The sequence below is a fragment of the Taudactylus pleione genome, unplaced genomic scaffold, assembly GCF_031769625.1.
Source record: "Taudactylus pleione unplaced genomic scaffold, aTauple2 ptg000155l, whole genome shotgun sequence".
Lineage (NCBI taxonomy): Eukaryota > Metazoa > Chordata > Amphibia > Anura > Myobatrachidae > Taudactylus > Taudactylus pleione.
The window spans coordinates 3,545,112-3,558,383 of NW_028284557.1; the positions used below are offsets into that span (position 1 = coordinate 3,545,112).

A 13,272-nucleotide genomic window follows, 5' to 3' on the forward strand; every position below is an offset into this window, starting at 1 on the left:
TGTCTTTCATCAGTTTGCCATCTTGCACAAGCTTACCCCATGTTTCACTGTTTTAGCGGCATGCGCAGCTTTCTTCTTGGCATCGTATGGTGTTAGAATGTCTATGATGGCCATGAAATATACTTCTTTTTTAGGGGCACCTAAGAGACAGTTGAAGGTAAAAATGCAGTTAAAGGGGGGTGCTTCCAGACATGGGTTAAAACACTGCATAACACTGACACCTGAAGGTCATAAAACAACCTAACCAAGATACTGCAAAAATGTACACAATTCATTTTAGGAGATGTTAGCAGGTAAAACCTGACTTCTGAGGGCAATTCTGGGGCTGACTCAGAGATGCACGCTAACCCGATGGCTAGTGCTGTGCGTAGGAGCATGACCCATACTGTGGGCCTGATTCAGACCCGCTCGGAGCGAGCGATGTTTTGCAAAGTGCGCATGCATCGCAGTGCGCAAACTAGTCCGAGCGATCGGGAAGCAAGCGCTCGCCCAGCAGAGATAGCCCAGCTGAATGAGTGACAGGTCAAGCCGTTTGTGGGTGGTAACGGGCAGGCCACTGGAAACGGAGGAGTGGAGGTGCGAACGTAGGCGTGCCTGAGCATCTTAACACAGTTTCAGAGGCGTGCATAATTAACAGGCCACGTCACCTGGTTGAATTATACACTCAAGTGCTCGCAGTGCTTGCGGTAGGGTACAGTCAACCGCAAGCGCTGCGGTCAGTTCCGATGGAACCCGATGTATCCAATGATGGTTGTATATACTTCCTGGAGATGACGTTCGCTAGTGGGCATCTGCATACACAAAGTGGTCGCACGCCAAGACATAGTGGGCGTGCTTATGCCTTGCCGGGCGATCACCTGCCTTGACGTAAAAAAAAAAACTGTGGAGGCTGCCGGGAAAGTTTGCTTGAGCGATTGAATGAGTTCCAGAGCAGTGGGGCAGCACAGGAGAAATCTTGAATACGAGAGAGAGGGTGGTCAGTGGATGAACGGAAAGGGCGGGAGGGAGTGTGAACAGAAATGAGGTCAGAGATATAGGAGTGAGTGGTGGAATTGCTGGCTTTACATGTGAGGGCGAAGAGTTCAAAATTAATTCTGTGGTGGATGGGAGCCATTGAAGTGGTTTGCAAATGGGGAAGGCCTACACAGAGCATCGAGAGAGAGATAAATAAGCATTCATGATAGATGGCAGAGGGGAGAGGAGATCAGGGAGGAAAGTCAGAAAGAAAGAGATTGCAATAATCTAGACAGGAAATGACAAATACATGAATGTGGGTCATGGTGGCGTCTATGGTGAGGAACAGTCTGTTTCTACAAATGTTGCAAAGGTGAAATAGACAATGTGGTGTGTGAAGGAGCGGGAGGAGTTGAGTGACACCCAGGCAGCAGACTTGAGGGACAGAGGTGAGTCTAGTGCTTTCAAACTGCTATGTATGAGCGTAGAAAACTGGACTGGCTATTCCGTTAGTTGTGCGGAACAATATGAATATCTGGAACTTGACTTCTTTACTTAGAGTAAGACACCATTTATCTTTTTAAACACCCAACATTTGTGACAAACTGTACTATAACAGAACTGTATGGAAATAATTCCAACAAAAATCACACATTTATTTTATTACATGTTCTGTAGGAATGTTGTATATAAAACTGTTCTTACGGTTATCCATGGCAAACTACAAACAGTTACATATTATTCCCTCTTTGCAACCAAACAATCTATAAAATATTTTATCTTTACAATGGACATTAAGCTATTTGGCAAGCCAGGGTTCACAAGAATGAAATACGGTCAGAGGGCGATGAGGTTCAGGCAAAATGTACATTTATTTCAAAGAGCTAGCATTAAACTGTATATACAGTCAGGTCCATAAATATTGGGACATTGACAGAATTTTCATATTTTGGCCTCTATTCACCACCACAATGGCTTTGAAATGAAACAAACAAGATGTGATTTAACTGCAGACTTTCAGACTTAATTTGAGGGTAATTACATCCAAATCAGGTGAACGGTGTAGGAATTACAACGGTTTCTATATGTGCCTCCCACTTATTAAGGGGCCAAAAGTAATGGGACAAACTAAACAATCCTAAATCTAACTTTCACTTTATAATACTTTGTTGCAAATCCTTTGCAGGCAATTATAGCCTGAAGTGTGGAACGCATAGACATCACCAGACGCTGGATTTCATCCCTGGTGATGCTCTGCCAGGCCTCTACTGCAAATGTCTTCAGTTCCTGCTTGTTCTTGGGGCATTTTCCCTTCAGTTTTGTCTTCATCAAGTGAAATGCATGCTCAATCGGATTCAGGTCAGGGGATTGACTTGGCCATTGCATAACAGTCCACTTTTTAGCCTTAAAAAACTCTTTGGTTGCTTTTGCAGTATGCTTCGGGTCATTGTCCATCTGCACTGTGAAGCGCTGTCCAATGAGTTCTGAAGCATTTGACTGAATATGAGCATATAATATTGCCCGAAACACTTCAGAATTCATTCTGCTGCTTTTGTCAGCAGTCACATCATCAATAAATACAAGGGAACCAGTTCCATTGGCAGCCATACATGCCCACGCCATGACACTACCACCACCATGTTTCACTGATGAGGTGGTATGTTTTGGATCATGAGCAGTTCCTTTCCTTCTCCATACTCTTCTCTTCCCATCACTCTGGTACAAGTTGATCTTTGTCTCATCTGTCCATAGGATGTTGTTCCAGAACTCTAATGGCTTTTTTAGATGTTGTTTGGCAAACTCTAATCTGGTCTTCCTGTTTTTGTGGCTCACCAATGGTTTGCATCTTGTGGTGAACCCTCTATATTCACTCTTGTGAAGTCTTCTATTGATTGTTGACTTTGACACATATGCACCTACCTCCTGGAGAGTGTTCTTGATTTGGCCAACTGTTGTGAAGGGGTTTTTCTTCACCAGGGAAATCATTCTTTTGTCATCCACCACAGTTGTTTTCGCTGGTCTTCCGGGTCTTTTGGTGTTGCTGAGCTCTCCGGTGAATGTTATAAACAGTTGATTTGGCCACACCTAATGTTTTTGCTATCTCTCTGATGGGTTTGTTTTGATTTTTCAGCCTAATGATGGCTTGCTTCACTGATAGTGACAGCTCTTTGGATCTCATATTGAGAGTTGACAGCAACTGATTCCAAATGCAAATGTCACACCTAGAATAAACTCCAGACCTTTTACCTGCTTAATTGATAATGAAATAACGAGGGAATAGCCCACACCTGTCCCATGAAATAGCTTTTGAGTTGATAGTCCCATTACTTTTGGCCCCTTAAAAACTGGGAGGCACATATTGAAACTGGTGTAATTCCTACACCGTTCACCCGATTTGGATGTAATTACCCTCAAATCAAATCTGAAAGTCTGCAATTAAAGCACATCTTGTTTGTTTCATTTCAAAACCATTGTGGTGGTGAATAGAGGCCAAAATCTGAAAATTCTGTCAATGTCCCAATATTTATGGACCCGACTGTAGATACCTGGGTCCAATAGCAAAGGATTAGGGTGGACATTAGACAAACAAAAAAAATCTATTATTGTCCAAATACATCAAGGATAAAAGGGTGACAAGAGAAACAGAGTTGAGCAGCATTATAATAGTATACATAATTTGGTGCAACTAAGATAAACAGTGATCTCTCACCAGATGTTTTTTTCCATCTACAAGTGATCCATACAGAAGAATGTTGTATATTGTGCAATTCCCTAATGGGTACTGGGACGGTTTTAAAAGAATATAATCTGCAAAGTATATTACATTTCACAGAAAACACAAGCCCCATCCAAGAAAGTAGTAATCTGTTCCATGTGTCTAGGTCTTGTACGAAAAATCCTTTTCTCCGAGTCCTTTGGGGGACACTGTAGACATTGGGGTATAGAGTAGATGGCATTTTACATTTCCAAACAGGTCTACAGCTCCTCCAACTCTTTATCCCATGCATGCAAGAGCTTCAGTTATGTTCAACCAAGCCCCCCACACAGTGCAAGATAAAGAAAGAAATGATGTCCTCCAATAAAGCTTAACAGGAGAACAATAGGGTAAAGGGAGGGTACTCAGTGTCCACAATGGATTCTGAAAACACTTAACATCAGCATAAAAATAAATAAATATATATATATGATTTTTCTCATCCTATTGGGGGATACTGAAGACGTTGAGGACATCCTGCCTTTACGGGTGAGTACAGTGCCTTGCAAAAGTATTCACCTCCCTTGGCTTTTTACCTTTTTTGTTACATTACAGCCTGTATTTTTTTTTTAAACTGAATTGTATGTGATGGATCTGCACAAAATAGTCTAATTTGGTGAAGTGAAATGAGAAAAATATATACATATATATAAAAATCTTTATAAATAAAATTCTGAAAATTGGCATGTGCATATGTAATCACCCCCTTTGCTATGAAACACCTCAAAAGTTCTGGTGCAACCAATTACCTTCAAAAGTCACATACCGTAATTAGTGAAATGAAGTCCACCTGTGTGAAATCTAAGTGTCACATGATCTGTCAGTATAAACACACCTTTTCTGAAAGGCCCCAGAGGCTGCAACACCACTAAGCAAGAGGCATCACATGAAGACCAAGGAGCTTTCCAAACAAGTCAGGGACAAAGTTGTTGAGAAGTACAATTCTGGCTTGGGTTATAAAAAAAATATATCCAAATCTTTGATGATCCCCGGAGCACCATCAAATCCATCATCATCAAATGGAAAGAACATGGTACCACAACAAACCTGCCAAAAGAGGGCCGCCCACCAAAACTCACAGATCGGCAAGAAAGGCATTAATCAGAGAGACAGCACAGAGACCAAAGGTAACACTGAAGGAGCTGCAGAGTTCCACAACAGAGACTGGTGTATATGTGCATGTGACCACAATAAGCTGTACACTTCATAGAGCTGGGATTTATGGAAGAGTGCCCAGAAAAAAACTATTACTTAGTGATAAAAATAAGAAGACACAATTTGAATTTTCGTTCACCAAGGAAAACGCTATGTCTGGCGCAAACCCAACACATCCCAGCAGGGACTGGGAAACTGATTTGAGTTGAGGGAAAGATGGATGGTGCAAAGGCACTGCAAGAAAAACAACACCGCTGGAGAGAGGTGTCACAGGCCACCCCCAGAACTGAAGGCACAGACAAGGAAAGTGGAATGATATCACGGCCCAATGTCACCTCGTGCGTCGCTTCCCGGGGAAGAGCAATGTGAAAAAATAAACAGCAGAGGGGAGCCAATAGCCCTAACGAAGAAAAGCTTCCGAGCAACTTACTAGAAGATAAAGCTGCCTAGAAGGGCTGCATAGCAGCCCATCCAAACGTGCCCTACTCCTCAGGCACTTAAAGACAGGAATTGTGGCATTGCAGTGGGGAGGAGCTTAGGATTTAACACTACAGTTATATCAAGTGCCAGCTTCAGCCCCAACTAGTGTTCCTCAGCCTTGCTGCAAGAGAAATAATATTTTTGAATATAATTTTATAGATAAAAATCTTTATTAGCGCCTGTTTAATTCTGGTTTTGTTTGTACAAACATGAAAACAGACATGATGACTGGAATATTTTACTCCGCCCATTCAATAATCCTTCTTTTCTCTCTCATGACAAGAGGACGTTTAGTGTCCCCTTGCTTTTTACGTATTGACTGGATTTTCACTTCACTTGTTCTGAAGAGATTATTTTCTCTTATGAAGGCATATAACTGAGTTTTGACTCCTCTGGGGTCCAAAGACACTGCAAACGAGCCAAAGGTGTAAGGTGTCACCACTCCCCATCTCCGAAGTCCAATAACAAAATGTTGGAAGTCTGACCTCAACTAAGTTTGTCCCACCTCAACCACCAAAGGGAGGACTTGGAGAGTTGTTCCAATTGCAAATTAGTTAGACCAGTAACTCCCTAGAGTGAAGCAAGGCAAACAGAGACCATCTTTTCCATTACTCGCATAGAAAAAGACATCTGTCTATGAGCCAACAAGGGTTTTACCAATTCCTGCAACAAAAGAAAGAACACCAACTTCTGCCGATTGTTGAACAATCGTTCAGGAAGAGATCTTGTGATAGCATGTCCACCCATGGCACTTCAGTTTCTGCCTTGATCATCCACACAGGGAAGCGTTTTTCAACCACTGTGCCATGGCACACTAGTGTGCCGCGAGCGGTTGTCAAGTGTGCCGTGGCGGTCAGCTCAATGCACCTGTACTGTAGGGTGTTTTATTCCTGTGGAGGCCAATGTAGTGTGTTTTTTTTTTTTCCTGTGGAGGCCAATATGTGTATATTTTTATGTGGGAGCCAATGTGTATGTTTTTTCATTGGTCACGCACACCGCATCGCCGGATAGTGTGCCTTGGCAATTTTAAAATCTTGTGTAGTGTGCCTCGAGTGGAAAAGGTTGAAAATCACTGACGTAGGGAATGATAGCCACCTCCCGGACAGTAAATGAACTGCCATAATTGGCATAATTTTGTGGACACAAAAAGCCCAAACATTAGCACACAAAAATTATCATGATGGTTCTGAACCACAAACCAGAGAGAGCACAGATTTTCTTCCCATATGGAGATGTATAAATATGCATCCTTGGGGCCGTATTCACTTAGGTGCGAAAAGGCAGTTTCTGCGGAAAAGTATCGCCGGTGACGTCATTTTGCCAGGCGAAAACTTATCCCCGTATTCAATACCAAAGACTTTTCGCCGATGCGGAAAGTCATTGCATTGTAATAGGCGAAAAAGATTTGCCTATGAAAGCTGTCGAAAAAAAGGGCAGAGTTGGGGTTTTGGGGTGGAAACTTGCGTGAACCACCCTGCACCCTTGGGACAGCCCCCAAAGGTACACTGCGTAAAAAAATAAAATAAAAAAAGTTTAAAAAATACTTCAGCACCCCAAAAAAATTACTTAAAATGGGGGTAAAAAGTACAAAGTTGGGGGACAAGTATACCCCAGGTGTTTTTAAGTTTGCAGGTGGATTTTTAAAGTTTTTTAAAACTTCACTTTAGCAACTTTAAAATATGCTAGCACCAATTTTCATGTACCCCATTATTTGCTTGGATTACTTATTTTCAGCAAATAAAGCTAAATGCTATTCTTCACCACTTTTACAAAGACGCTAATCAGCAGCTATTGAGATCATTTAAGTACCCCAATACCTTTAGCAGGCCTATTCGGGGGTATTTATAGTGATCCCCAATGTTCGTGCATCTTTTGGGGGGTGTCAGGCTCATTTCCCCAAATCTGACAAGACTTTGCCAGGTCCGAATTCGCCGGGTCCCATTTTCGCCAATTTCTGATTGAATACGGGGACGAGCGCGATACTTTTTCGCAAGGAAAACCAGCGATGTCGGCGAAAAGTCCGGCATGCGAAGAGAACGGGACTTTTCACATCTAATTGAATATGCCCCTTGATGTCCATAGACACCATGAACTTGTCTTTTTTTTTTTTTTTTTTTCTTACTGTTTATCACTAATCTCAGAGAATCTGTCCACTCGAAGGTTGGTGTTAAAGGACTTCAAGTTCAAATTGGGTTGAAAGTACCAGTTTGGTCTCTGCACCAGGAAGTCATTTGAGTGAAAAATATATATATTTTGATTTCGGAATGGTAAGGAATACCAAGGAAGTAAGGACTGACTGACACCTTGCCTGGTCTCCAGTAAAGACCTATGGTGAAAAACCATCAGGGAAGTGATCGCAGGAGATCTATGACATATCCCTAACTTATGATTCCTCTCAGCTTCTTTTCCACATCCAGTGGTTTGTTTCCACTACAGATGTCTGACTGGCTCCCACCATAATCGGTGGGCCAGATTCCCATCATGCCAAAGGAGAGCTTTACTCTAAAGGTCGGACCCCTTGCAAAAGCAAAGTAGCGCTCTTGATTACGCGAGTAACATGAGAATCCACCGCAAGCGGGGTTTCCCACTTTTTGCAATGACCTGCCAGAAACTAATAACTAGACGCTAAACATTTCTGTGGCTGGAACCTCTAGGCGACTGCCAGGCCTCCGCCATATGATCAGTCAGCTGGTCAGATAGGGGAAAAACAGCCGAAGTCACTTTTGTCTGTTTGAAATTTGGATACTTGGGTTTAGGGGTTGGTGCGTCATCCTCTATACCAAGAATAGACCGCACCGCCCGGACCAATGTCAACACATTAATGGAAGATATAGTTTCCACCTCCTGGACCAGGGAATCCGAGTCAGAGTCCTCAGGCAATTTCCCATCATCCGAGGACGCCTCCGAGTCTGATAGTTGCGCAGACAGGGATGACATAACAGGGCGTTTAGACGCCTTCTGAGGCCTGTCACTTCGAAGCATAGTTTGAAAGGCTGAAGTTGAGGCCGCCAAACTCTGGACTTTACTGGAGAACACATCCACCCATGGTGGTTGACCCGCCTGAGGTAGACCCTGAAACGGAATGACGGACTGCTGTGTCACTGGAGAGGACTGAATATACATAGGTAACCCCGCATATGGACTAACAGCTTGAGGTCCAGGGGGAGACTGCAACAGATGCGGTATACCCTGAGAAGGGGGGATGGCTAGTTGGGGTAATCCCCTAGGGGCGGAGGGCAGTCGAGACCACCAGACGGCCCGCGAAGGAAGCCCGCACCTGAGAAAACACCGCCCAAGGAGAGTCCAGTCCCGAAATTGGGGGTTAGAGGGACCCGGTAACAGCTGGCAGCGCACACACAGCCCATCCTGTGATAAATCGTCCTGATTAACACCAGCGACACAGCGTCTGCAGGAGAAAAGAGTGGGAGCCGCGGAGCGCTCAACTTCCTCGTCAGACATGACGAAATATATATACAGATATATATCAACACAACAAGGAAGTTCAGTGATATACTCCTGGCGCACCCACAAGCATGCAGCACACAAGCCCACAGATATGGCACCGTGTAGCACACAACTGTATGTGACCGACCTCACAAATACATTAATAAGTGAGATCCAAGAAAAGCCCCTCCCACACACACCTGCCAGGGCTGTAGGAGAAGGAAGGGATAGGTATAGACTGACAGTATTTTCAAATAAAAGCACAGACAGTCAGAACTAGCAAAAGTCACATATAATGCACAAAGTTATTACTCACTGCACCTTGTCACTACAATCAACCTGCCCAGATTCAGTGTCTGGGAGGGCTATATATAGTGCTGTGTACACTGTCCACGCAGGGGAGAGGTACACAGGGGGAGCGGTCCGCATGCTGCCTGAGTAATCTTTGCTGTTGCCAGGGAAGATGGCCGCCGGAGACCTCCGAGGAGGAGTGGCCGCAGGAGGAATGCAGCTCAGCGTCACCAGACCAGAGCGGAAAGGCATGCTGAGCTGAGGGGAGGAGCCGCTAGACAGGGAAGGCTGCCTCCCCTGGCTAGCAAATAACCCCCGGGATGCCAGCTCCCGTAATGTATCCCTGGTGGTCTAGTGGACCCGCGGAGTATTCCTCCGGAGAAGGGGGGCTAGCCGCCACTGCTAGCGCCTCCGGTCTGTCCCCAGAGACCAGGAGGCTGCATGCGCAAGCGGTGACCCGCGACTTACCTGTTCCCCGGCAATCCATCAGCAGCCTAGGGATTCCTCCAGAGTCCGGCTAGTACAGACTCTGGGGTCCCGCTGCGATCCCCAGATCTGTACTGTTGCAGCGCCAGCTGGATGTAGGAGCGGCAGCTTGGACATCCAATGGACAGTCTGATGCTGCCGCTCTGAAGAGTAGTAAAAAAGAAATAAAATCATTTAATAAATTAAGCTAAGGGGCTGCTAAGCAGCCCCCTTGCGCTAAGGGTGACCTGACTCCGGCCTGGCACCAACTAAAACTGAGGTGCCTGTGGCTCGGGGACGGGGTATAGAGGAGGATGGACCCAGTGCATCCTGGGAGCAGCAAAATCTTTAACTGCGTGGTGCCCGTGGATCCAGATCCAGCTATACCCCAAGGTCAACGCTGTGGACCCTGAAGTAGAAAAATACTGTGGGAATATGCCAGTCCTTCTATTTCGGTAGTTGCAAGCATAGGATGCGACTTACCTGTATTGCTAGGATAACTAATGTATGCTCCTGTGTCAACTTTCAAGGATGGGGAGTCCACAAATGGCTGTAAGTAGAGTTGACATGTAAAAATCGGTGAGGTCAGTTGGATTAAGGGGGTCATTCAGACCCGCTCGCGAGCAGCAGTACGCTCGCAAGCGGGTCGATGTTCCCCACTGCGCATGCGCACGACGGAGGGAGCTCCGTCGTGCGCATGCGCGAGACCCGGGGAGCGACAGGCTTTCCATCGCTCCGGGTCTCGCACCAAAGGGGGCGTGCTGTCGATGTTGATTGTCTGAAGCTGGCCCCACTGACATCACTAGTGATGTCAGTGGGAGTGATTTTGGTTCTGATAGAGCCAAAATCACTCCAGAGCTCGTGGCAGGGAGACCCTACCGCAGGGTCTCCGTCGCAAGTCCGATGGTCGCGATGGTAAAGACCATCGCGACCATCTCTTTGGCCGCTCGCATATGCTGTGGGTGCTCACCCACAGCTATACGAGCAGCCAGGAGGCCGCTCCATTTTCATGGAGGAGGGCCCTGATTCAGAGCGAGCGCTCTGGTCAGAGCGTTCGGCTCTGAATCAAGTCCTAAGTGTGGGAATTACGGGATGGTTATATGCATAATTGGACATTTTTAGATGTGCAGTTTCGATTTTGTGTGTGTTAAGGTGCATCTTGTGTCATGTAATATTAAGGCAAGGTGATTATTTTGTTATGATAAATATTGAAAGTAAAGTTAAGTCTAAGTCCATACGTGAGAAGGTTTCGTGTATGTATACCTCAGTTCTTACTTGTTGATTACTTTAATGTGGTCTCCCCCTCTCAAGTTTTTCTTACTTTTTTGTTAGTTATAAATTTCATCCTACTGGATTCTCCCTTGTGATGGTCTCTGCAACGCTGCAGAATGCTGTGGTTATCTAACCCATTCCTGATATTCCACACATTGTAGATATCGCTAATGTTGCATATAATGTTTTCTGTGATCTTGTTTGTCTTACCTATCTGGTGTGACGTAAAGTCTCTTAAGAGCTTATAAGAGGCATATGCACCTGTCAAAAGGCATATAGCTGGTTGGTGTTCGACACCTGGCACGCAGCACACACTAATGATGCTGATCGACAGACACCTCTGATTCACCAAGTGCCTTGATTCCTCCCACTGAGACTTATTATGAATTGTGGGGCTGTGGGTATTATATATATATATATATATATATATATATATATAAATAAATGTTTTCACATTGCGTTTTTGAAATTTAAAATTGGTCGGTGCAGATTCCAATTTGAACTTTTAACTATTTGCCTGGCGTAGTCAGATCGTTTGCGACCACTCCAGGTTGTGCGTTACCTGACATGGTAACAAACAATGCAACCAGTCAGAAACTCCCACTGCGCACTTGGCGGAAGATAATCTTCCAACAGCCGCCAATGGCAGAGGGACCTCCCATCCCCTCTGCATAACTGCACCCTCCCCCAGTGTCTGCCATGCTGACAATTACTGCTGATCAGGCAGTTACCCCCACAGAGCGGCTGCAGAGAGGAGCAGCCACTGAGGAAAATTAAATGAACCAGCCCCCAGGATCACAGTCCCTTATATTGTCGGAAAAAATAAATGTTATGTTTCAAAAGAAAAAAAAAAGAAAATATATATTTTTTAAAATAAAATCGTGTTGGATAAGTTTTAAATAGATGTTCTTGACCCATTTCAATCATAAAAGAAAAAAAAAAATTGTGCACTTTTAGGAAAAAATATTAGCCAGTTAATAGGTTAAAAGAAGAGTTGAATGCATGTTTGCATTTAATCGTACTTAATTAGTATTTTATATTTGGATATATATTTAATAATTTGATATGGCAAATGCAACTATATTATGATTTAATTAACAACACTGTTAAGGCACAGAAAAAGGCTCCGATTTGCTGGTCCTGCCAAGATTAACGCTTGATTTCAAGTGACAATTAGTATTAAGACAAAATGAGAGTTATGATAAGAACTTACCTTTGTTAACTCCCTTTCTTCGAAGTTCATAGGGTCCACAGGGAGACCTTGGGGTGTAGGTTGGATCTGGATCCCGGACACTACGCAGTTAAAGCTTTGCTCCCATGATGCACTGGTCCATCCTCCCCATACCCTGCCCCAGAGGCACCTCAATTGGTAAGTAGCCAAAGGCCAGAGGAGGAAAAAAGAGAGAAGGAAGACTGGAACACTCGAGAATCACACTCACATAGAAGGAGACAGGAAACCGGTGACCAGCCACATATGAAGCCAGGGGCGTCAGGGCGGGTGCCCTGTGGACACTATGGCTTCGAAGAAAGAGTTAATCAAAGGTAAGTTCTTACCATAACTCATTTTCTTCTTCAGGGTCCATAGGCTCCACAGGGAGACCTTGGGGATGTCCCAAAGCAGTCCTTTTAAGGGTGGGGATGCTCCTGCGCTGAGAGGAGAATCCAGAGCCCAAAGGAAGCATCCTGAGAGGCGAAGGTATCAAATTCATAGACTCTTAGAAAGGTCTGAATGGAAGACCACGTGGCCGCCTTACAAAGCTGAACAGCCAAGGTGCAACGGCGAGCTTCCCACGAGGGGCCCACAGACAGAGTAGAATGAGCAGTAACAGAAGCCGGAACAGGCTAGCCTGTGTGTAGACCTCTGAGATAGTCATACGAAGCCATCTGGCCAATGTTTGTTTATTGGCCGGTTATCCTTTCTTGTGAAATCCATACAGCACAAATAAGGAGTCTGATTTCCTAAGGGAACTGGTCCGGTCCACATAAATCCTGAGAGCACAGACCACATCCAATGAGGCCTCACCTGCCGAGAGGTCAGGTGACCGAAAGGCCGGTACAATAACTTCCAGGTTAATATGGAAATTAGAAACCACTTTTGGAAGAAACTCAGGGCGAGTGCGAAGCACAGCCCTGTCCAGGTGAAATATCAGAAAAGGAGGATGACAGGAGAGCGCCCCCAATTCTGACACCCTCCTGGCAGAAGCAATAGCCAGGAGAAAGAGTCAGCTGTTTATCACTTGAGAAATGGAGGACCCTGGAGGGTCCTAATGACAACCGCCAAATCCCAATAATCCACTGGGGGGGGACAAAGGGAGGTTGAATCGGGAGAACACGTTGTAGAAAGGTGTGGACATCCGGAAGCGGAGCTATCCTTCGTTGGAACCACACCAACAGTGCAGAGACATGTACTTTCAACGAGGCCAGTCGTAGGCCGAGGTCCAACCCAGATTGAAGGA

At 45.0% G+C, this 13,272-nt stretch overlaps 1 protein-coding gene across 1 annotated transcript in view; it reads right to left on the reverse strand.

Annotated features, from left to right (window-relative positions):
* Nucleotides 1-13,272, reverse strand: part of PIP4K2B (phosphatidylinositol-5-phosphate 4-kinase type 2 beta) — a 47,309-nt gene that overhangs the window by 4,148 nt on the left and 29,889 nt on the right. Inside the window, exon 9 of the mRNA XM_088474604.1 lies at nt 37-140. Within this exon, the coding sequence (XP_088330730.1) occupies nt 37-140 (104 nt within the window). The remainder of the gene's footprint in view (nt 1-36; nt 141-13,272) is intronic.